The sequence below is a fragment of the Halichoeres trimaculatus genome, unplaced genomic scaffold (genome assembly GCF_033239565.1).
Source record: "Halichoeres trimaculatus isolate MK-OKI-2021-1 unplaced genomic scaffold, fHalTri1.1 fHalTri1_scaffold_11, whole genome shotgun sequence".
NCBI lineage: Eukaryota > Metazoa > Chordata > Actinopteri > Labriformes > Labridae > Halichoeres > Halichoeres trimaculatus.
This window is the reverse complement of record NW_027437189.1, coordinates 24166170-24188410: the sequence shown is the minus strand read 5'-3', so window position 1 is coordinate 24188410 and position 22241 is coordinate 24166170. Positions and strand designations below refer to the sequence as shown.

Sequence of the window (22241 nt, the reverse complement as noted above, 5' to 3'; positions counted from 1 at the left end):
ATGGTTTCTACTGACCGCATACTTACAGTGTGTGCAGCTTGGGTAAGAACTGGAAAGCGGATTTTCCCACAAACTGGATGGGGTTCTCATAGAAATGACTGCAAGAAACAAGAGAAACAAACCAACTTTGACATATTTTGATGAATTTGTTTTGCGGAGTGAGTCGCGTTGTGCATGATGCTGACACGAAAGAGCAAGTATGTGTTTATCTGATACGTGGTAGCAACAAGCATTAAGCTCACATAGTTTGGAGCTGTGGGTTTCCCACGAAGGCCCTCTCAGGGATGGCTTTGATATTGTTGTTATGAAAACCCCTGCAAATATAAAAACACACAGTTAGTCCAAACGTCTTTCAGTATGTTTCTGATTTTCTCTTTCTGACTGTGTGTGTGTTTAGAGGAGAGTTAGAGTGTGTTTGTGAACGAGAGCAGAGTCATATGTCCTCATGTTGCACCTGCCATTGCACAGCTGAAAAGCATTTTTGGATAAATGAGATGTAAACATGCACACACACACACACACACACACACACACACACTCTGTGACACATATGCACACTGCTGAACATCTGCTGAAGCTGAGGGAAAACATGTTCTGTGTATGTGTGCGTGCACGGCTGTGTGTACGTGCAGGCAAGTGGGTGCGTGGGTGTGGAGGCAACACCTGCTTAGGGCGAGAGAGATTGTATCCGAGTGCCACATTAAAATCACTTAACGGGATTACTTGGGATAACGCAACCATGACAGTCATGTCAGGCAGGTGTGTTTTTGTGTGTGTATGTATGAACGTGAGTGTGTGCAGACTTACAGTTCTTGAAGCTTACTCAGTGTCCTGATGGCCACTGGGAACTCCTGCAAATCATTGTAGTTCAAATCCCTAAGAACAAGAGAAAGAGAGGGACTGTAAGGTCAAAAGTTAGACTTGAAGTCCACAATTGGTGCAGATTTTTTCTTGCCGCACTGAAACCCAACCACATATGACGATGCTCTGTTTTCATGTGTGTGAAAGTGTGTCAGGATGCATATGTATAAGAAGCAATTTCCTCTCTACTTGGAGAAGATGACAGCTGTTGAGTGTGAAGTTTAGATCTGACCCTTGACCTCTTGCTGCGCTGACATGATTCTTTGGTCTGTGTGTGATTAGTTTCCCAGGAAACACTGTATCAAAACAAGTGTTGCTCTAGTTGAGACGGTTCATACTCAGCTGGCAGGAAAAGAGCTTTCACTGTATGTCTTTTTCTATATATGAGTGCTGTAGGTGGGATTGTGTGCAGTTCGTGGGAAAGTCTGCAGCAAGCATATTGAACATTTGCCATACAGAGACTTGATTTCTGTTTGCTGCCCCCAAGATCTAACAGTATTTGGTCCAAAGGATATCTGGAAGGAAAAATGCAAAGTAAAAAAAGATTTATTTAGCTCTTTTCAAGTTTAAGACAACAAAATGCCTTTTATAAAGTACTGGTAGATGTTTCCAAAGACTCTGTGGGTGTTGTGAAATGTATGTGTCTGCTCTGTCTTAAAGCCTGATACTGTTGTGTTTTCCAACTTTCTCCTGGCCAGCTTTTTGTAGTAATGATTTTATAATACACACCAGGGGTTGGGGAGGGTGGTTGTGATGCAGATGGTCTCTCATATTTCTCATAAGCGAGGCCGCTGTGAGAGATTAACCCCTCATACCAGCGCAATCCCCACGTCAATGACACCTGTCATCTTATCCCGCTGAATCGTCCGTCTCTACTCGCCGCTGACGGTACAAACACTTTAACACGCACTATTCTGGTCCAGAGAGCTCCATCACTCTTTTTCTCTTTCTTTAGTTTCCCTTCATCCCCTTAAGCATGGCTCCACTGACTGTCACCCTCTTTCCTCACATTTCCCGGCATGGATAATGGCCTTTAAGTTGCGTGCTAAGCTGACCATAGTTGTAAGTGCAAACTGCACCGGTACGATACCAGCTTATCTGCAGACTCACGCATGTTCCCACACACATGCTCATAAAAATGGAATGTGCATTTTTTTTTTGCACTTCCAACAGGTTGCCACGCAGAACGCCAGAAACTGTTTTCATCAGAGCCACATGAATTTTGCAGGAGGGAAAGTTGCTCTGTCTTCATGTCTCTCACTTTCTTTCTCCTCCCAATTCATAAGGCTGTGGAAGTTTCCTGTGGGTTCTGTGTTGGTGTGTGGTAGGCATCTAGTTATGGAAGCTACAGCACATATGCTCCAACATCTCTCCTGTAGCCATATTTGACCTCAGAGCTGCTTGGCAATGACTTGTGCAAAACACAGGAATCGTTTGATGTAACTTCAAGGTAATCAAAGAGGAATTTATTGTTTGTGGTTTTGAGAGACTTTCAAGCACCTGCTGAAATTACCAGGATATTAATCATTATGACTGAACAGTTTAAAGCCACACTTCATTATTCTTTGGCTCCTCTTGGTTCAAACGATTTAAAAAACATTAATTTCAGGTGTTTCAAGTAACACAAAAAAATCTTCCCACAAAAGAAGAAATAAGGCTGAAGCAAGATACTCAATCTTGGTGAATTGGCGACCCGTTTTAAGGTTTCATAGTAAGTAGTCTCTTATACAAGTAATAAGTTATTCTCAGCAGTGAGGCATCATTGTGAACACTATGACTTGCTGCTTCTTTGTGATTACAGAGCCTCCAGTGTTTAAGGAAACAGAGAGGTCACTTCAGGTTTATGTACATGACTTTGTGTGTGTGAGATGGGGAAAATATAGAAACCACCAATCAACGTGTGTGTGTATGTGTCAGTGTGTGTGGCACTCACAGTGTCTCCAAACTGTGTAGACCTTCAAAACATCTTGCACCCATGCTCCCAATCTTGTTGTTATGAAGATGTCTGGGAAAAGCCACAAATATTTTTCAAACAAAACAGAAACAACTTCCTCCAGTATCCAGTATGTCTCTGCACTGCACTCATCACCTCCTCAAGCTGAGTAAGTGGAACAAATAATACAAGTTTTGAGTTGAGGGACCAGAAAGAGGTGTTAGTACACAAATCACAGTTTCACTCACAGTACAACAAGGGCGGTGAGGTTGGTGAAGGCGTAATCAGGAATGTGAGTGATCTGATTAAGGGCCAGCGTCATGGCCTGCAGGGAGGGCAGATAGTCCAGGGCTGACACAGGAATCTCAGTCAGAGAGTTATCATCCAACCACAGGTGCCTTAGAGAGCGAACCCCTCGAAATGCCCCGGCCGGAACTTCAGACAGCAGGTTAGCATCAAGACGCCTGCAGGGAAAGAGGAACTGGGTTTAGCCAGATAATCATCAGGTCTCAGGACGGTATGTTTTCCTGTGTTACTGGGCTTTTGCGTGCTTACAGGTTGTGTGTTGTGGTACTGAAACACTCCGGCTTACAGGAAGGTGATTATGAGAATTATGCATCTTTAATTCTCCCTCTTTCATCTCGGCTGTATCTCCCCAGAAGCTGCTCATTATGATTTATTCCCATGCTAAATAAGCCATGTCTAGCTTTACCAGCACAGACATGTATGAAATGTAAGATGAGAAAAACACAGACACAAACGTGTAGGACTGGTTGCGGCAGGCCTTTTTAATTCTACCTCACATTATTTATGTTGTAGAAAGCCCACTTCCTTAAAGTCTGGAAAAAGTGGAGATCTGAAGAAAGGGCAGTTAAACATGTATCTTCAGATGTTCCACCCTCCTTCAATCTTTCCGTTGGAGTCCCACTGCTGCTGTCAGTCACTGACAATTCAATGAACTGATGGCAACACTGCTTTCCAGGTGATGAATTTAAAGACACACACACTGTCACATGAGCTTTAACACAATGCACTTTTTTTCCCTGCAACCACACCAAACGTAACAAAGCATCATCCGTTCTTCACCTCAGTGTCCCTTAACCCACCGGCTCTAAGAGTGGACTGTGACACACACACACACACACACACCCATATGAACGCACACACTGTCTGGAGTGATGAATGATCCCCTCAGGGCAGAGTTGACAAGCTGAGACCACTTCCTCCCACAATTCTTCTTCCTTTGGCCCTTCACACTCATTCATTAATCTCCTTTTACCCCCTTGCAGCTCTTCTCAACCACACATTTTGCTTCTTACATTGTCGTTGCTGGTCCTCTTGCTGCTTCAAACCCTTATATGTCTCACTCTCTAAGTCTGGTTCCTCTTTCAAAACATCCTCCCTTATCAATCTTCCACCATGGTTCTTTGATTCCTGTGCTACAGCTCCTTCTTGGCGTCTTCACCCCTTAGAGGCTTCACCAAACAAACAGCATCATCAAAGTGAAATTTGAACTTGAACTCTGAACTCTGAGCTTTTCTCCCGGGGGAAATTTTCCATCAGGAGAGGCAACTGTATACACTAGCAGATGCTCACACACAGGCACACAGGAAAACATTCTCATGTGCACATGTAAATACGCATAAGTACGTGCACGTGCTCACACAAACAGCCTCAAGAAATTTTCATCTTGTCCACTTCCTGAGCACACATTTATTCCAGTGCAAAACACTGTCCTTGTATATCCTGTGTACTACAACTGTGGACGTTGTTTGTCCCTGAACCAAATCACAGGATGAAAGCTACGGAAGACCCTTCAACTTTCGGGTTTGCTCTCCAGGGCAAAATAATTATTGCTCCTTTGGGTGGACCTGCCAGGTCTCCAGAAGGTCCGGACAGAACCAGGAATGTTCCACAGAAGCCAATAAAGCAGCAACCATTTCCTGTCCATCACATCAAAGTCGGAGGTACAATTACAGGAGAGTGAAATAAAGACAAAAAAGGAAAGTTCTCTTAAATGATCCAGGAGATCTGTGGACCAGTTCTCCAGATGGCCAACGTTTTATACCACAGAGAACTTAGAGGACCATGTTTTACCGCCAGTGAATCAAATCTGTGAAAAGCAGAGTGATGTTGATAAATGTGGCTTGTGGAGCTCATCAGTGGAGATTACAGTGGGGTTGCTCGTGCTTGTTGGGACCTAAAAGTCTGTTCAAGATGGCACCAAAGTAAGCAACAGCACTCGGTGTGTGTGTTGTAATTAGCCTGCTCCAAACTCTGAGACAAATTTGTTGACTCAGTTTCAGTTCTCTGCTGACAAAAGGATTCATGTCCAAGATTAAGACATGATTCATTTTGGATGAAAGCCTCCTTTGAAAGTTTATACCAATTTAAAAGCCATGTGCTGTCTGAGATAAAGTCTGTCTTTCTTTTTACCTGTTGTGTTTAATGTTGGTGAGAGGCGCCGACAAGCTTCACTCTCCAAAGCCTTTCCAGTAATCTTTCTCCGCTGGGCTTATCATTACTCTAATGACAAGGTGCGTTTCTATACACTAGCTCTGCCTGTGTGTGTGTGCGTGTGTGTGTGTGTGTTTTCTCAGCACTTGAGATCATCTCTATGTGAAAAGACCACACACACACCCACAGTTGCGCGCACACACATAAATGGAAGACATAGAGACATCACCATGATTTAAAATTTAGAGGTGGGACGTCGACACACACATCCTGAGCTATGGTGCCTGCAGATACAGTTTGTGGATGCACCGGGCTGAGTTAAAGGAGAGCAGATCTGTTTCATAGCAGAAAGGGAAACTCTGTAGGTGGTAGAGGAGTTACTTGTGCATACTCCTTCTGGGTCATAACTCCTGAAATTTTAGTGTCTGTGCGCTGGAGGAAACGGCTGAGGATGTTTAGAGTTATTAATTTGGAGGGCAAGGATGTGGAGTATGGATGCAGCGCAGACAGAGCTGGGAGGGATGGAATAACAGATGAGCTTGTGCATCTGCTTAACATGGAAACTGTCACACACTGACACACACACATACACTCATACACCGACCGACCCCACAGATGAGTCAATTATGCCACCAAACACTCTCATTAGCCAGGGGGATAGCGGTGTGGGTGGTGGGAGAAGAGCGGAGGAGGAAGAGAAGGGGAATTGATGGAAAATGGGGTTGTTTCACAGCTCATTGGAGATGCTCTCTCTGGCCTGCAGTGTCTGCTGTTTCCCTCATGGCTTCCAGATGCTACTATGAAGTACACTGACACAGCCAGGCTGTGACTCTTTACCATCAGGGAGAGCAGCACTACATGCTGTACGGTCTGTAATATGTCAGTGGTACTCTATACCTGCATTGCGGTCAGAACTGAGATGTGTGGGTGGGCTGAGGATGTTTTCAGTATCCCCGCTGGATGAGGTAGTGAAGCATGAATAATGCAGCTCTGTGTGTGTGTGTGTGTGTGTGTGTGATAGGGAGACACTCACAGGGACAGTAGGTTGGGTAAATCCCATGGAGCATCATCGGGAAGTCTCTCCAGTTGGTTGTTTTGAAGCATCCTGAAAGAGAAAAGGATAATTTGGTTACAGCAGTACAGTATCGGTGCCGTGCGTGAGGATACATCAAGCAGAACAAATAATTCCATCGTGAGGGGAAATCTGACTCAAGGAGTAAAAAAGGGCCAGTGAAAGCTTGAAGAGGAGCAGAGAATGAAGGGTTGAAGGAAAGAGAGGCTCCTTGGGTGGGCTGCTGATGTCATTCTTAGAAGAATGGAGCAAAAAGCGAGGAGGAAATGTAGAGCAAACAATAGCTCTCTTTCCTCTCCGTGATTTGCTTTCTCTGTCTTTTTCTCCCTCTTATAAGTTTTACCATGATCTGCCGACCAACGTTCATGCATGGTATAGTCCCTAGTTTATCATCGGTTGCTCTGTTATGCATCCAATGTGTCATTATGTAACACAATAAATAGTCTTAGTGAACATGAGAGTGAGGAGCTCAGATTAAAATCATCAGCCACATCATTAGCCTTATGCTACAGAACTAGGTAGGCGAAAATTACATACTCAGCTACAAGTGATGTTTTAATGTTAGGGTTAGAGTTCATTCAAGATACCTTGAGATGTAATGAGCAAATGCATTTTCTGTGTTTATCAAAACAACTGTGCGTCTCAGGCTTTCAAACTGTGGTGTTTCACAATACTCTCCTCTGTAAATCATGATGACTTCAGTGCTGAAAAAAAAAAAACTGCTCAGGTTTGAGAGGATCAGGGGAATGTTTCCACAGGGATGATGATGCCATGATAAATACTTAGTATTAAGTCTTTTCCTGTTTCAAAAGAAACAACCCTACAGGGAGCTTTGCTGAACTCCACTCTGAGTGTGTAACCTTCTCTGCATGTGTGAGTGTGTTTGAGTGAGAGTCAGCAGGGAGCTGCTGTCACCCCACACAAGGTCAGTGGTCCATTTGTTTCTGACTTTAACTAATACATGGAGGAAGGAAACCAACAGCTCAGCAGCTCAGAGGTCAAAGAGTTAGTCTAAAGTTTGAGGCAGTGTTATTGCATGAAGCGTGAATGCCTGCAGGCTTGTATAAATCCAGGATATGTGTGTCCTTCTGCAGTAATGACATAATAGACTGGGATTCATGGCTGGTTTATTCATGCTGTCTCTGTCAGGTTCACAACACAAGGTGAAGGAAGAATAAATTGTGTTCCTGGTAATCCCCCAGATAACCTCAAATTACAAACCACAGTTCTCAAGCTAAGTTTGTGTTCAATGGCAAAGCTTCCCAAACTTTTCTCAGCTAGGGTGCAAAACAAATTGAGCCAGTTGCCAAGGCTGATGAAAACCTTTCTAATACCCCTGTCTTGCACCTACTGGAAATATGGTTACAAGTCATTAGATGCTGCACTCACAGCTGAGAAAGGACTGTGGTTTTTATGGCTGCTCTGCACTTTTTTACACTCCACGGCAGTGCTAATGATTGGTGGCCATGAATCACAGGGCTATGAACACTAGGAGAAATGGGGTGTTGAGAAAACAGCTTTGAAACCATTTTGAGGTGATTTTTTGTCACTTGCTGTAATCTCGGTGGGTGGTGTGACTGGGAGGTCCCCGCATTACACCTGTGTTTGTGCGGATATGTATGTGTGTGTGCATACTTGCAACTGAAACAGGGCTTGTTTAGGAATGAAGGAACAGCAAGCAGGGCAGGTCTCCCCTAGCCCATAAACTTTAACTGCAGTTAATGATGCGTGGCCTTTGTGTTTTATTCAGGGCAGGAGCACAACTCTGTCACCCCAGAATGCTGCAGCGGAACAACCCACCTGGGTGGGAGTGAGAAAGAGTTTACTCACAGAACTTTGAGGTTGTGGAGACCCTCGAGAGCACGGCCAGGGATATACCTCAGCTGGTTCCCTGAGATACGCCTAGGACAGAAACACAGAGATCAAAAACCCAGAAATAAAAATTTTAAGGTGCAGAATGAAATATAAGAACATACATATAAAAATTTACTGCTGTCATATGAGAAGTATTGCCTTTTGCTTCATTCCACATTTTTGGAATGAGCTGTGATATGACTTCATTCTCAAGTTCCTGCTTTGGGGTTATTGTTAGGGCAGTATGCAAATAACAATATTCTATTCCCTTCAATGTGGTTGCTATTGGCCCAACGCACACTCTGAAACTTTAACCAATCCTCGGAGCTCTGATGAGTGAGTAAAGACTGAATTGGATTAGACTGCGATTGGGTCAACAAGTGCAGACCGAAAGTTTATTTGCCTGTGCATGTGCATGTGTGTGTTTATGGGTGTGTTTGAATTGAAATATACTATGGACAGAGACATGAGCGAGTGCATGTTTTAAGTGCGAATGTGTGTGCTATTTTCCATGTCCTTGAGGTAAATTGGTCCATTCTGAGGGGCCTTGAGGACAGCGAGCGAGAGAAACCACACACATTCACACAAGCAATCCAATCAGTTTGTTTATCAAACACAGCACCTAATGGTCATTTGTGAGTGTGTATAAGATGTCCAAATAAATAACATTCAGTCCAACAGAGGAACTCTCAAGGTCATGAGCTGGAAGCACAGTTTAAACACAGATTTAGGCTTCACAGCTCGAGACCACCCACTTATATTAAACACACACAGGCTAAGAGTTACTCATTGGCATCGTCCTTTTCACACCATTGCTCTACAGGTGACATCAGGCTGACATTTCGGCTTTTTTCTTGGTGGACTGCCTCTAGCTGAGTTGTTTCACCAGCGCCAGGATATTAAAATAGTTCTGCCTGCCTCTCCAAGGCTCCGTCATCCAGATGAAAATGGATGACAGCTCTCAACAAACTCCCTCAGACATCTGATATTCATGTCAATATGTCTCAGTCTTATTACTGTGCAGTGGCAAACCACACAAAACTGCCTACGCCTGCCAAATCTCACACTCAGCCCAGTTTTGAAGTCTCACAGAGCTTGTATTTATGAAACACATGCATACACAGAGATGCATGCACGTTTTCATTCTGGTACACAAAAGGTCTGATCATCATCCAAGTTATTGTGGAGCCATTGAGTTCTGCCCCTCAAACCACAATCAAACCTCATTCAAACAGACTTTGAGTGGGCCACATGTCTCAATAAATACTTCACCAAAATGGATGGCGGGGTGTTTATCTGCAGTGACCGCAGCTTTTTGACCCAACAAATTCCAACGAGCATTTTTATTTCAAGCTGAAGTGGTTTTCCTCTTAGGTATAGTTTTTACTTCCTCCCCATTTGCCGTCCTAAGGAGGACGTTAGGACTGCTTCTTCAATAATATTTCAGTTCCTGCTCTTGCCCAAGCATGTCACTAGGGACCATTAAAATAGCTGCTTTCCAGAGGTAACTGTTTCAGTGGGCCTTACTGAGGTCCTGACACCAGTAAAATAGATCTAAGCCTCGTGCTGCAAAGCCCCCCAAGTTCCTCTTTTTTGGTTTCTGTTCAAGCACAATGTGCAGTTTCAGACCCATGACAGGGAGAAAAAATATAGAGAGCTCAGAAGAAAGACAAATGACTTTTAACTTATGGTTTGAGAATGAGTCGTGATTTAGAGTTTCAGAAAACAAACATGGTATTTAAGGCTATGGTCTGATGTGCATCTCCTGTTGCCAACCAGCCTTTCTCCATTAGTCGCACCACATGAGCCAAAACGGCTTTAGACTGGAATCATGCCTCTTTTTGCCGACTTCATTTGTCAAATGGATAATTATGTCTAAAGTGAGGATGGATAATGAAAAAGGAGAGAAATGTTCAGACCCTCTTGATAGACATCAACTTAGCACCAGTGGTTACCAGTGACCAACTGTTTCCATGATATCAGTGTGTGTTTATGCGTGAATGTGTGAGTAAATGATAGTACGAGTGAGTGAGAGTTCTGCATTTAACCTCCTAGTTGTTCCACATCAATCTCGCTCTGATGAAAGGCGCCTCGCTCTTGTCAAACCATGGCTCCGACTGCTTTTTCTTTTAATTTGATTTGGGGATAGTCAGAATTTTTCTTGGCCCTCGCTGTGTCGATAAAAATTCCACCTCAGCATTATTCAGCTCTATTGAAATGATTCATATATGGAGTAACAGAAGGCCGACGATGCAGCACAGACGTATGGGGGAGTCGCAGGAGGGCTGAGACGATGCTGCTATCAGAGCTGATCAGTGAGGGCTTTACTGAAGCATGCCAACTGCAGATTATCCCGTGTATCACCATGTCCTATTGCCTCAAGATAACAAACATAAAAAAGGGATTAAAGACCTAGACGGCAAACACAGCATCACATTTTGGAATACTATCTCACGCAGTGGTAGGAGATCATAGTGGTAGCAGAACCCAGGAAAGTTGATAAGTAGATGATGAAAGAGAAAAGGAGAGGAGAAACAGGCCTTATCAGAGAGAGGGCGCTTTGTGTGAGGGTGTGTCTGCAAGTACATGTGCATGTATGACCTTCTTCACCCTCGCTCCATCAATAGAAATGTTATCCCTCCTTGTGTTCAGAGGTCCAGCCTGAGGGTCAACCACTTAACCTGACGTTAACCTCTGAAATGATTGGTAAAATATAGATGTGGGTGTGTGTGCGCTGAAACATGTGGGCATGTGTTTATGGGGGAGAAGAGACAAGCAGACAAAATCACTGCGTTGGCAAAGCTAGAAGGAAAAGTTTTAATTGACCTAGATTGTCCCAGCTGCGAGAGGCACCTGGACAATTTTGTAACCCTCTCCTACGTCAAACTGCTGGTCTATCAGCAGACAGTCTTATCAGAGTGGAAGGCAGGCAGAGCAGCACAGGTCTCCCATCAACATTTTTCTTCTTATACATTCAGATTTAATTTTTGTGATGAGCCGGAGAAGCCCAGGCAAACGTGGATAATCAAGGCTGCCGAAGACAAAATCAAATTTTCAATCTCAGTCTTCATCTGCCAACAGTTACTTTCAGGTTCAGAGTTTCTCAGGTGAGTGATCAGTCCAGATAATGAAATGATGAGCATGAAAGACTCAACCCAAATGGCCTGTCATACAAAGAAGGTACAAAGAAAAAGGCAAAGTGAAACAGGATCTCCAGAGGCAACAAGCAGCATGGCTCTGCTACTCATGATAGGCAGGAAGCATTATTGCCATCCAAAGTGGCTTTCAAAGAAAGGCTTCTGAGGAGACAATTTCACCGCTAACCGTGTTCTTGGTCCAAGTTGTAACCGGATCAGAAATGGATGGCACATCCTCAATAAAAGAGCAGCAGATTTGAAAAGTGGCTGCCTTTGATATGCCAGGTAGATGAGTAACCAGCCTAAGAGTCGCAGTGTGGGCATTGCTGCCCTTTCATTAACTGAAAGACAAGCAGTCTGCCTCCCTCTTTATACTCAGCTGACTGACACTTGCGTGCAGATTTTTGGGTTTAAGTTAATAGCAATTTTACTCATCAAAGCACTAAATGAAGGCTTAATGAGAGGGATCTGAGATCAATAGAACAAGATTTAGAAATGAGAAGTCGTTGGTAGAGAAAGGGCTGGAGGGTGGGACAATTACACCTACACCTTATTATCAATATTAATGCCGCAGTGAATCAAAGAGAGGTGTGCTCCCTGCTTTATGAATAAATTCAATCACATCATACAAGGTTCAAAGGGATGAGCCGTTTGAACTTACAGAGCTGAGCAAACAGATAAGAGGCAGCATGATATAGTTTAAGAGCTTCAGGAGGATTGTCTGTAAGTGGCTCATAAGATTTTATTCCCTCTCCTCCCAATAGTGTAAAAGAGGATGAAAGCAGGACATCTTGCCATGAGCAGGTTTGTTTAGCTTTCCAAGAATGTGGAGAGAGCCAATAAGAGGAAAACTATCAAAGGCAGCTTGCAGTAGCCTGCAGTAAAATGAAGATTTGGTCTGTAGAAATGAATTTGATTGGAGAGGGAGAGACAGAGTGAGGAAGAGGGAGGCAGGGAGGTAGAGCCCAACATCAAACAATTTATCACTCTACCAGTCACAACTTGCCTGGCCCTAGCCTCTTCCTGAGCTAGCAACAAGTGCTGTAGACCCACATCAAACACTCTGGCTCTCAAACCCTCCATGTTTGTGTTTGGAGTCTCAGTTGGTTTTGTAAGCGCTTCAAACTGTTATAATTATAATGTGTTCACCATATTCTGATATTCTTCATCCTTCTAAACCATCTAGACAGGAGTGAATGTCAGAAATGTGCTTCTCCCTGCCTTGGAACATCATTATCAGCTCAGTATATTTCCAGAAATGGTCAATGGCCTATAAAAATTGGCTGTAGGGCAGAAACATTTTCCTTGGAAGAGTTACAAAGCAACAGAACATCTCCATAAAGTGTCAGAACATGAGAGCAATACAGAGGAAGCAAGATCAACAGGGTCATAAAACATCCGAAGGATTGTCTCTGGACGAGCACTGCAGGTGCACGCTGCAGTGTGTCCAAGACCCCAGCTTGCCTTTTCCCGATGCAGGGAAATGTCAGCTTTGATGTTCAGCATCTCTCTGCACTGTGTGGTTCTGATTATTACACTATTAGAGACCTGTCTTATACTGTTTCATGTCGTGAAAAGTTCAGCTCAGCAGTTTCATAACTGGCGATAAATCTCAGAACAAACTTGCATAATGCAAAATTTTAAAAAATGCAATTGTTCAGCTGAGATCTGTTCTTTGAATCCAGTTTGACCGTGACTCAAAACCAATGTTTTGAGTCAAACAGCCCATGCACACGCACAAAGACCCACATACACAAAAAGTGCAGGCTTCAGAAGTAAATGAATCAGGTGAGGGCTGACATACAAACATAAGCCCCCATGAGTTTCTACACGCTTACACACACATTCTCACCCTGAGGCCAAATCTCATGGCAGCCTTTGTCAAACTGAGACTTAGCCTAGTTCTGCTGAGTGGTCGAATCAAATATTTGCCAGATCGACCAGAAACATGCTCTAAAAATTTTAGTGGTTTAACTGCAGCGTGTGTGTTTTCATCAGCCTTGCATGGGTGAAACCAAAACCCTCTGCTGTGTGAAGCACTGCCTAAAGTTGCAAGGCAAGGCACTTGGGAAAAAGGCTGAAATCCAACTCTCAAGTCTTGTTTTCTTTGTTTTACATATTATTTAAGTTGATATAGGAAACCTCTGTGTGAAAACATATCCGTATGAGAAGTATATAAAACGCAGTATGTCATGACATTCAATTTTTAAGTGTATTGGCACCAATATCCAAACATATCCTATGATACCTGATTGTTTTTGTTTTTTTGTTTGACTTTTTATTACATTCCACCAGGACAATAAAACATTTCATACATAAAATGGAAATCAATAAATATGAATGAAAAGCAGCAGAAAGAAGAACGTTTCTTGTTTTGTCTTCTCCTCTCAGGAAATATTAATTGCAAATAACACAGTACCTATAACTCAAACAACAAACAAGAATGTAACCTATACAATTCTGTCCTGAAGTTCCCCTGCTGTGTGTTGCTTGTCTTGGCAGAACCTCTGTCTACGTGTGTATGGCTCTTGCTGAGTTGTCCAGCTGAAACAGAGTCAAAGAGGGCAAAAAAAAAGCAGCGGCTTGGATGCTGTGCACAGAACCTGTTCTCCAAACACTTGAAGGACCATATATCCACTCTCTGAGTGAGTATCAGGTTCCCTTCACCTCCCTCTTTTGTGCAGCCATCCCTGGATGGGCTTGCTTATTGCTGCAGGCAGTTTCTTGGTGGGAGAGATTGGAGGCGGGCTACAGTCATCAATCCCCATCACTGAGCTGTGCTCGTATCAGCAGCTTAGGGAATCACTGTTTCTTGTCCTGCCAAAGTTGTGGCGACAAAGTTTTGAAGACTGGATGTGAGTTGAGCAATTTTCTACTTACAGTTCTGATAACAGGTGCAGTCGGTGGAAAGCTCTGGGCTGGATCTCACTGATGTTGTTCATACTCAGATCCCTGGAGAGAATGGAAGAAAACAGAGGGACAGAAAAGTGTCAGTCAATGTTTATGTCATCGATTGTCTTTGAAGATCCTCGAGACATGTTAATCTGCAGATGGAACATTGTTAACTTGGCGATCAATCAATGAAGTGGGGAGTGGTACACAGAGAGAGGTTAGAGGGTTAGGTAGAGAGGTTGTAGGACAAGAGGGAGGAGAGGGAGATGGAGACGAGAATTTTCCCCAATGAATCATCGTTGGGCAGATGTAATTTCCTCCTCGTCCCAGTTACTCTTTCTCTTTTCCAGATGTCTCACTCTACCTTCTCTAGGATCTGACCCTTCAGTGTCCCTTTGTGTCTATCTTCCCCTCTATCATCGTCTCCCCTCTTCTTTCTCTTCCTCAGGTTTCTCTAGAGACAGCCTCCCTCCGCCTTTGTTCACCGCCTTTCCATAGAGACACTATTTCTCTGCATCTCTGACACACTCTGTCATGAAAGGGTGTGGAAGGGGTTGAGTGTTGACGCAGCTGCAATGTGGTCAAGGGAGGGAGAGGTGCAAGATGCTCAAATACATGCACACGTGCACTTTAACACACAAATGTTGTTTAGCACCTTGGAGAGAATGAGGACAACTAATGTGTCAGCCTCTGGTAGAAAACATACATAACCTTGTGGCCCCAGTCATGTAAGGTCATATCTTTGATAAACACAATGAAAGAAAGGAGGTGTTACGTCACCCCTTATTCGCTTTCACTGCCCTTGGGGTCTCGCATGAGTCTTCAGAGTGAGGCTTGGGTGTGCGTGTGTCCATGTGGGTGTATGACACTAACCATTGCTCATAAAGCCAGACCACCGGGCTAGCAAGTGTAAACTGTGCTCTCAGAAGCCCTTCGCAGTGTGGAGTTTTGACACACTGGTTGTTTGTTTGTGAAGTCAGCCAAGCCAACAGGGGGCTGGATGAATTTATCCCCGGGCATGATCCTTATTCAGCTTCCAGGGGAGATGTGGAAAAAAAGCTGCATGGCAGTACTCTGGTTCACCAAATTGAGCACGTTTAGTAGTTGTTAGAAGACAAATTAAGTGTGCCAACAGTTTGGTGCCCTGTCAAGAATAACATTTAGCACAGGACGCGAGGATGTGGTCTGCCTCTGTTATAATGGATGAGGACGAGGTGTGTTTAACATCTGGGATGTGCTTCAAATGTTAAGTGTGTCCTTTCTCCATGCGAATTTGTAGGTCACATAATTATGGAGCCTTTTTGCAGCCTCTGCTGACATTGAATATTTTCCCTATGAAAACATAATAATGGCATGTTAGTTTCCCGGCATGGGAATTTCCTATTACAGACGACCCCTCCTGGGAGGTCTGACTGCAGAGAGCCAAGTTCAAGGTGTTACTCCGGGACACATAGACTGAAGGATGCTTCCTCTTAAGGTGGGAACAGGTAAAATAAGTTGTCCAGTCAGATTGCTGAGATGAATATAATTCAGTATACATTCTACATACTAAGTTTGCTCAAAATACTTTTGCCAACAGGTCTCTGAAGATGAGTGGTCCTCCTTGACAAGCGCACATAAAATGTCCTTGGCCAGTTCAATACATGATACTGTATGGACGCCAGCATTAGAGGCGGCAACAGAGACATTACAGGGGTGATTACTTGGAGCATTAGGGAGTATTTTTAGTCTTTGCTGTGTGTTCAGCTCAAAGTACTCTTTTACCCCTCTGGAACACTGTGCTCCAACTGACAGGCCTACTAACCATACATAAAAGGTAGAGTCTGCAGAATTTTCCCCCCCAAAAAAATGAAATGTCAACTTTTACAAGAATAATCCTGCCCAATAGTCACTTCTGGGCCTCTTTACACGTGTGCCAGTGTCTGTGTCTGCCTCAACCCCCTCCCCTGCCTGTATGTTGATGTTTTGGTTGTACCTGGAAATTTCTGGGCGGGAGTAAGCATAATTACATCAGCCAATCACAGCCCACCCAGCATGCACATGACTTTGCATGTTGATTAGCGAGTGGAAGCTGATCAGAGCAGCTACATTAATGGACATAACACAGAGCAAGAAACACACAACCAAAATGAAACAAAACGCCAAACAGATAAAGCAGCACGGGACAAAGACTGGCACGAGTTGGTATTGGTCAAATAGCCCAGTGGTTAGCTTGTGCTTACATGGAAAGACGAGTCTCTCCCACATAGAACTGGATAGTAAAGGTGATTGCTGGGCTACTGAATGTATTGATGTAGTGACGGACAGAGGCAGTGGGTGTGCGCTGCTGCTGGCACTGAGCCAAGGAGGAGGAGCCAAGTTTGACTGTTGAGTTTACTATCAAGTAATAAAAATGTCTGCAGACCATACTTTAAAGTCTCAAAAAGTAGTATGGGAGGTCAAGCCTTTAGCTCTTAGGCTCCTCCCTCTTGGTATCATCTACCAATCAGGGTCTTGAGGAGAGGAGGACAGTAAGGGCTGGGTCAGGCCTGGACCAGCTCGTAGTTATTTAGCTGGAGGAGTAGACTGCCAGGTGGCAGTGACAAACTGAGCTCCTGTTTCTCTCTCCTCTATTTATCCATCATATCCATCCATCCATATCTACAAGTTCTCACATCCCATTATATCAACTAACTACATATCTTTCTGGAGTCCCTGATGTTCCTTGTTTCATAGGTTCCTCTGGATCATGGCAGTAGGTGGGCTGTCTTGCAATACTGATGTGAAATCATGCCCAAGGACACCACTATGACGCCTGGGCGGGAGCTGCATGACAGCACTGTTGTAGAACAGAAATATGTGGAGGGCTGCTGATCCTGACATTTGGTAGCTTTGACTTATATGAAAATCTCTGCCAACTTCTGACAGTTGTTTGTTCAGTATGTTTAGAAATGTATTTGAAACCAGTTGTGGTTGCCAATTGGTTTAGACATTTCATCATTCCCCCTGAGCCCAATGGAATCACTTGATGTAAAGAGTTGAATGTAGAAGTGTGATAACAGTAAAACTGGTATTGTACCTTTAAGTAATATGGCCTTATGTATGCTAGCAGAATTAAATTATGTTTTAGTAGCCTTCAGTTTATGTAGAAAATTTAAAAGATGCAAGAGTGTCACAGAGGTGAACAAACAAATCGTAGCCCTACAAAATAACAGTGCGACTATTTATTACAGCTTAACTAATTCAGTTTGGAGGCATTTCAGCAAATCAACAAATAATTGCAGACATGGCATGCCCTCATTGGACCTCCCACTTAACAAAATTGCTCCTCTGATGTCATGTGAACCATGTGCTGCATGTTTGTCCCATTTCTGGCACAAGCTGCTCTTGCTCCAGGCAGTAATTTGGGAATGAATACAACAAGTGTAATGCACTATCGCTTGATTAAACTCAGAGGTAAATATAAGTGATAACAAAAGTTTCCATGGAGATTAAACAGCCAGCAGAAACAGCAAAGCAGCTGACATAATCAGAAGTGGGTGACATCATGCTCAAACCAGGGAGCACAATGTCACCCCATGCAGTCTTGTCAACACGACACATTTATCTTTTTTATTTTTGTAAATTAATAATCTACTGAAACGATATTTGATAGAACATTATATTTGGGTAAATAAAGTGTAGCAGCACACACACACACAACACACATCAGCAGCTTCTGGGGACGCATCCACGGATCGAGACAAATCAGCGTTATCTGGTCCTGATTAAAAAGGCCATAAACAAACGTTGTGTGAAGTCCATAACAGTGGACTCACTCAGACAGAATAAACAGGCAGAAATGGAGAGAGAAAATGTTTAAAAATAAAGACACACAGTGGTGAGTCATGGGGAAAGGTTGAATGCAGCTCCGCTCGGCTGTGCTCTCCAACCAGCTCATTGGGAAGCCGGAGAGAGAGGGAGAGAGACATTTCTGCTGTGCAGGCCAAGGCCTCCGCTGACAACTTGACGTATCGTTGGAAGGCGCTGTGCTATGGCTTGTTTTTAAAATCAAATAACAGCTGTGGCTTTTTTAAACCATGATAATTATGATTGATGACTACCACATGTGCATTGTGTCGGCTGGCGCGGTGATGTGCAGATATTTTCAGCGCAAATAAATGGCTGCAGAAGAAATGAGAAGGAGAGCGCTTAAAGCCTCTGCGGGCTGAGCAGCGAATGAGAGTCTCACAATTAGAATTTGTGTTCCTGTGTTCTCATTTTATGAACAACTCAAATGTGTGTGAGCCAGAGGGAAACCGAGTGCGAGTGTGTGTGTGGCAGTATCTGTGCCTGTGTGTGCAGTACAATACTTTTCCATTTATAGGTGCCTGCGGTGTGTGTGGTAAGATGTCTGTCGCTCATTTTCACACCCCTATTGTTTCCCAGTGAGCCTGCAGATGTGGTGGGTACAGATCCTGGTCGGGCTTTCACCACATCATACATGGCTGCTGCTGGGGCAGGGAAATGAAACGCTGTGTGGAGGAGAGAGTGAAGGAGTCCTTTTTTTTCCTTTTTTCATAAGCGAATAGTAGTAATGGAGAGATTTCCTGTCCTAGCTTGGCTATCGAGTGTTAGGAAGAAGCAGGACAAAACATCTCCAGTTAGGACATTAAAGGTAGAGTCTGAAGGGTTTCCCCAAAAAAAATTAAATGTCATCTTTCACAGGAATGATCCTGCTCAATCACTTCTGAGCCGCTATACACATGTGCCAGTGTCAGTGTCAACCTGAAACCCCCTACTCAGCCTGCATGTTGATGTTTTGGTTGTTTTTGGATGTTTCTGGGCATGCTTTCATCAGCCAATTGCAGCTCGCCGGGCGCGCAACTGACTTTGCATGTTGTATACCGAATAAGTGGAATAAGCTACCCCGGGCCGCCACGAAAGTGAACGTAGCACAGAGCAAGAAAAGCACTACCAAAGTGAAACTAAACGCCAAACAGATAAAGCTTTCTACTAAATGATAGGGAAGCTTGACTTGACTTTAACTCACTTTCAGACACTTGGAGAGCAGCACGGGTTAGCTTTCTGCTAAACAGGTATGTGTCAAATACCCGTGATTAGCTTGTGCTAACATGGAAAGTCAAGTGCACGGCTATCGAGTCTCTCCCACGTAGAACTGGATGCTACAAGTGGTTGCAGGGCTAGTGAATGTGTTAAATGTAGTCATTATGAGAGGCTGTGGGTGTGCGCTGCTGCTGGCACTGAGCCAAGGAGGAGGAGCCCAGTTTGAATGTTGCGTTTACGAACAAGTAACAAAAATTCCTGCAGACCCTACTTTTAAGGACACCTCTTTTCCTCTATAATGAAAATCTAAAGTCTTCTGAGTAGAGGATGCAGACAGAGAGACCCACACTCATTCCTCAACAAACACATACTCAAACATGCATCGCAACCGTCCTTTTCATCTCCCCCTGCTCTGAACCTGCAGAGTGACTGACAAGGCCCCCCAGTGATCTCTTTCTGCTTCCCTGAAAGAGGATTAGATTTTCATGTGCACACATGTAATCTGTGTTTTCAAGCACAGTAGCATGGGTAAAAAGTGGCTAATATCGCAGCAACTCGAGTAGCTAGAAGAAACTGATATTTTCCATTGTTCCACAATATGCAGACACACAACTCACTCTGATAGATCATTTCGTCTTTCCCCTTCAAAGTGTGTACACGCTTGCGTGCATGTGAATGTAAGCGAGGAAGGTTTGGCACAAGAAGAAAGGTAGAGCACTGGATATTTGACTGCTTTATGCTGTGATTGATAGAGTAACCATGGCAAGGAGCTTGTCTTAAGGGGGGAACGGAAGCATGAAGAGACAGAGGTACATTTCCATTCATTGGCCTTGGCCCTTTCTCTCCACATCTCTGTTTCAGATTTCCACTGGAGCATAGAGTTACACAGTCCAGGAGTAACAATAATGTGATTTATCATATTCCCTCTTCGCCGTCATCAGAACTACTGAAGTATGTTATCAGCTCTCCGATCAAAGGCCGTGTGTGTGGGTGTCAATGAGCCCCCAGCGCCGCTGTTGCCGATTTCAAACTGGAAGCTTTTCTGACAAGAGCCGGTGATTTGGCGCAGCAAAACAAGTGGCCACATCATATGAGAAACACCCCTGTTTACATTCATGGGCGTACACACACACACATCCATCTGCTGGCAGTCATACACACTCCAAGCTTAAGGTGGCCATTGTTGGAGTGATGGTGGACCACCCTGGTGAGTGAATATACCCTCAGTCAGAGCAGGGCAGATGTGATAGCCGTCAGGTGTCTGTTTCTGTCATGAATGGTAAAATGTGCCAGTCAGACAAAGCAGACTGAGGGGAGATGACTTGATACATTTCACTTTGGAGAATTCTTTTGTCCTGGAGTCAAAGAAAGAGAAACTCAAAGGAAAAGTTTCTGGTCTGCTGCTTGAGCATAAAATTGCATGCAGGTATGGAACATAACAATGCAGGCAGAAGCATGTAAACACCACCGGCTTACATTGTTCACCTCAAGAGGGATTTATTTTACATGAATCTCTATTTTACCGACACACAGATCTCACGTCTTAAGCGCAGTACTCCTGAGTCTTCCCCCTAACTTCCTCTTTCTTTTACTCCCTCTTTTTTTTTTCGATTTGCTTCCCTGCCAATCCCCCCTCTTTTTCTCTCAGATGGAGACGCTTACCAAACAAACAGCCAATAATGGCGGTAAGCTCTGCACCTTTGAAGGCGGCTTATCTGTGAGGAACATTAGAGTAATAGATCTGTAGTGGAAATCAACAAGCAGAGCTGTGCCTGCAGGGCTGGAGCTGTGCATTAGCGCAGCCTGAGCCACACCTTGGCTGTCTTTTACAGTAACTATGACAGTAATGTCTTCAGTCGGAATGAGCCGGTCTGATCCTCTCCGCTTAGCTCTTTGAAACAGTTAAGGCCACGATGAAAGGGGATCTTTTATTCCACACAATGCAACTGGTAGTCAATGCTCGGGTGCCGCCTTGAAGATGGCCTGAATGGTTGTGTGCTTTAGTGTGTGTGTGTGTGCGACACAGAGAGCTGAATGTGTGTGTGTGTTTGTGTGCGAGGGCTTGGTCAAAGTGTTGGCTTTTTCTGGGTCTGAATTGACTGACTGGCTGCTTTAGCATTCAGTTTCTCTCATGGTCACACATGAGCCTCCACAGACACACACAGGCGAGCACACACTCACACAAGCACACACAAAGAGTCAGGAAGGAGGGCACAATGCTGTCTTCCCCTCCTCCTTCCTCTAAAGATGTATGTTTTTTTTCTCCCTCCCTCCCAGACTTCCTGGGAGGGGTACACTGCCCTTTGTGTCCAAAGGCACTCTCTCTTTATCATCCCCTCCCTTGTTCTCCCTTTCTCTCATTCATGGGGCACAAAGGGCGAGAGGAGGGCGCGGAGAAGTCTTTCACCTGGACAAGGAGGGCCACGGGGAGGACTCTGCGACAAAAGAGCAGAGAGGGAGAGAGGGAGGCAGAGAAAAGAGGAGATAACGAGACAGAAAAGGGAGATGCGTCTGTGTGTGTGTGTGTGTGTGTGTGTGTGTGTGTGTGTGTGTGTGTGTGTGTGTGTGTGTGTTTGTGTGTGTGTGTGTGTGTGTGTGTGTGTGTGTGTTTGTGTTCCCATGTTTTGTGCTCTTTTCCGCTCTCTGCGGTTTGAGGGAGAATGACAGGCGGATGTCTGGGTGGAGAGAGCGGCTGTTTAGTCTGAGGCCATGTCATGGGAAACATATTCATGCCCTCTGGGACTTATTCATGCCCTGAAACACCATGCACACGCATACACACGTGCACATACACACTCTATGTCCGCTCTCTGTCCTCCCACACACACCCTGTCATGAGACAGAGGGGAGGGGGGTGAAAGGTCAAGCACTTCAGTAATGGAACAGGAAGTGTTGGAACAGTCGCCGCTATACAACATACAACTGCCTGCAACATGTGGACAGGGCTGACAGGCAGCTGTTGTGGGTAGGACATAGCTGTGGAGGGCAGAAAGGCATTCATAGCCCTGCC

General features: G+C 44.3%; 1 protein-coding gene across 1 annotated transcript in view; it reads right to left on the bottom strand.

Moving 5' to 3' along the window:
• The window catches only part of lgr6 (leucine-rich repeat containing G protein-coupled receptor 6), a 38294-nt gene that overhangs the window by 6366 nt on the left and 9687 nt on the right, over nucleotides 1-22241 (bottom strand). The window contains exons 2-9 of the mRNA XM_074681634.1: nucleotides 14195-14266; nucleotides 8154-8225; nucleotides 6285-6356; nucleotides 3043-3258; nucleotides 2795-2866; nucleotides 808-876; nucleotides 243-314; nucleotides 27-98 (exon numbers count right to left, since the gene is read on the bottom strand). Coding sequence (XP_074537735.1) covers nucleotides 27-98; nucleotides 243-314; nucleotides 808-876; nucleotides 2795-2866; nucleotides 3043-3258; nucleotides 6285-6356; nucleotides 8154-8225; nucleotides 14195-14266 — 717 coding nt within the window. The remainder of the gene's footprint in view (nucleotides 1-26; nucleotides 99-242; nucleotides 315-807; nucleotides 877-2794; nucleotides 2867-3042; nucleotides 3259-6284; nucleotides 6357-8153; nucleotides 8226-14194; nucleotides 14267-22241) is intronic.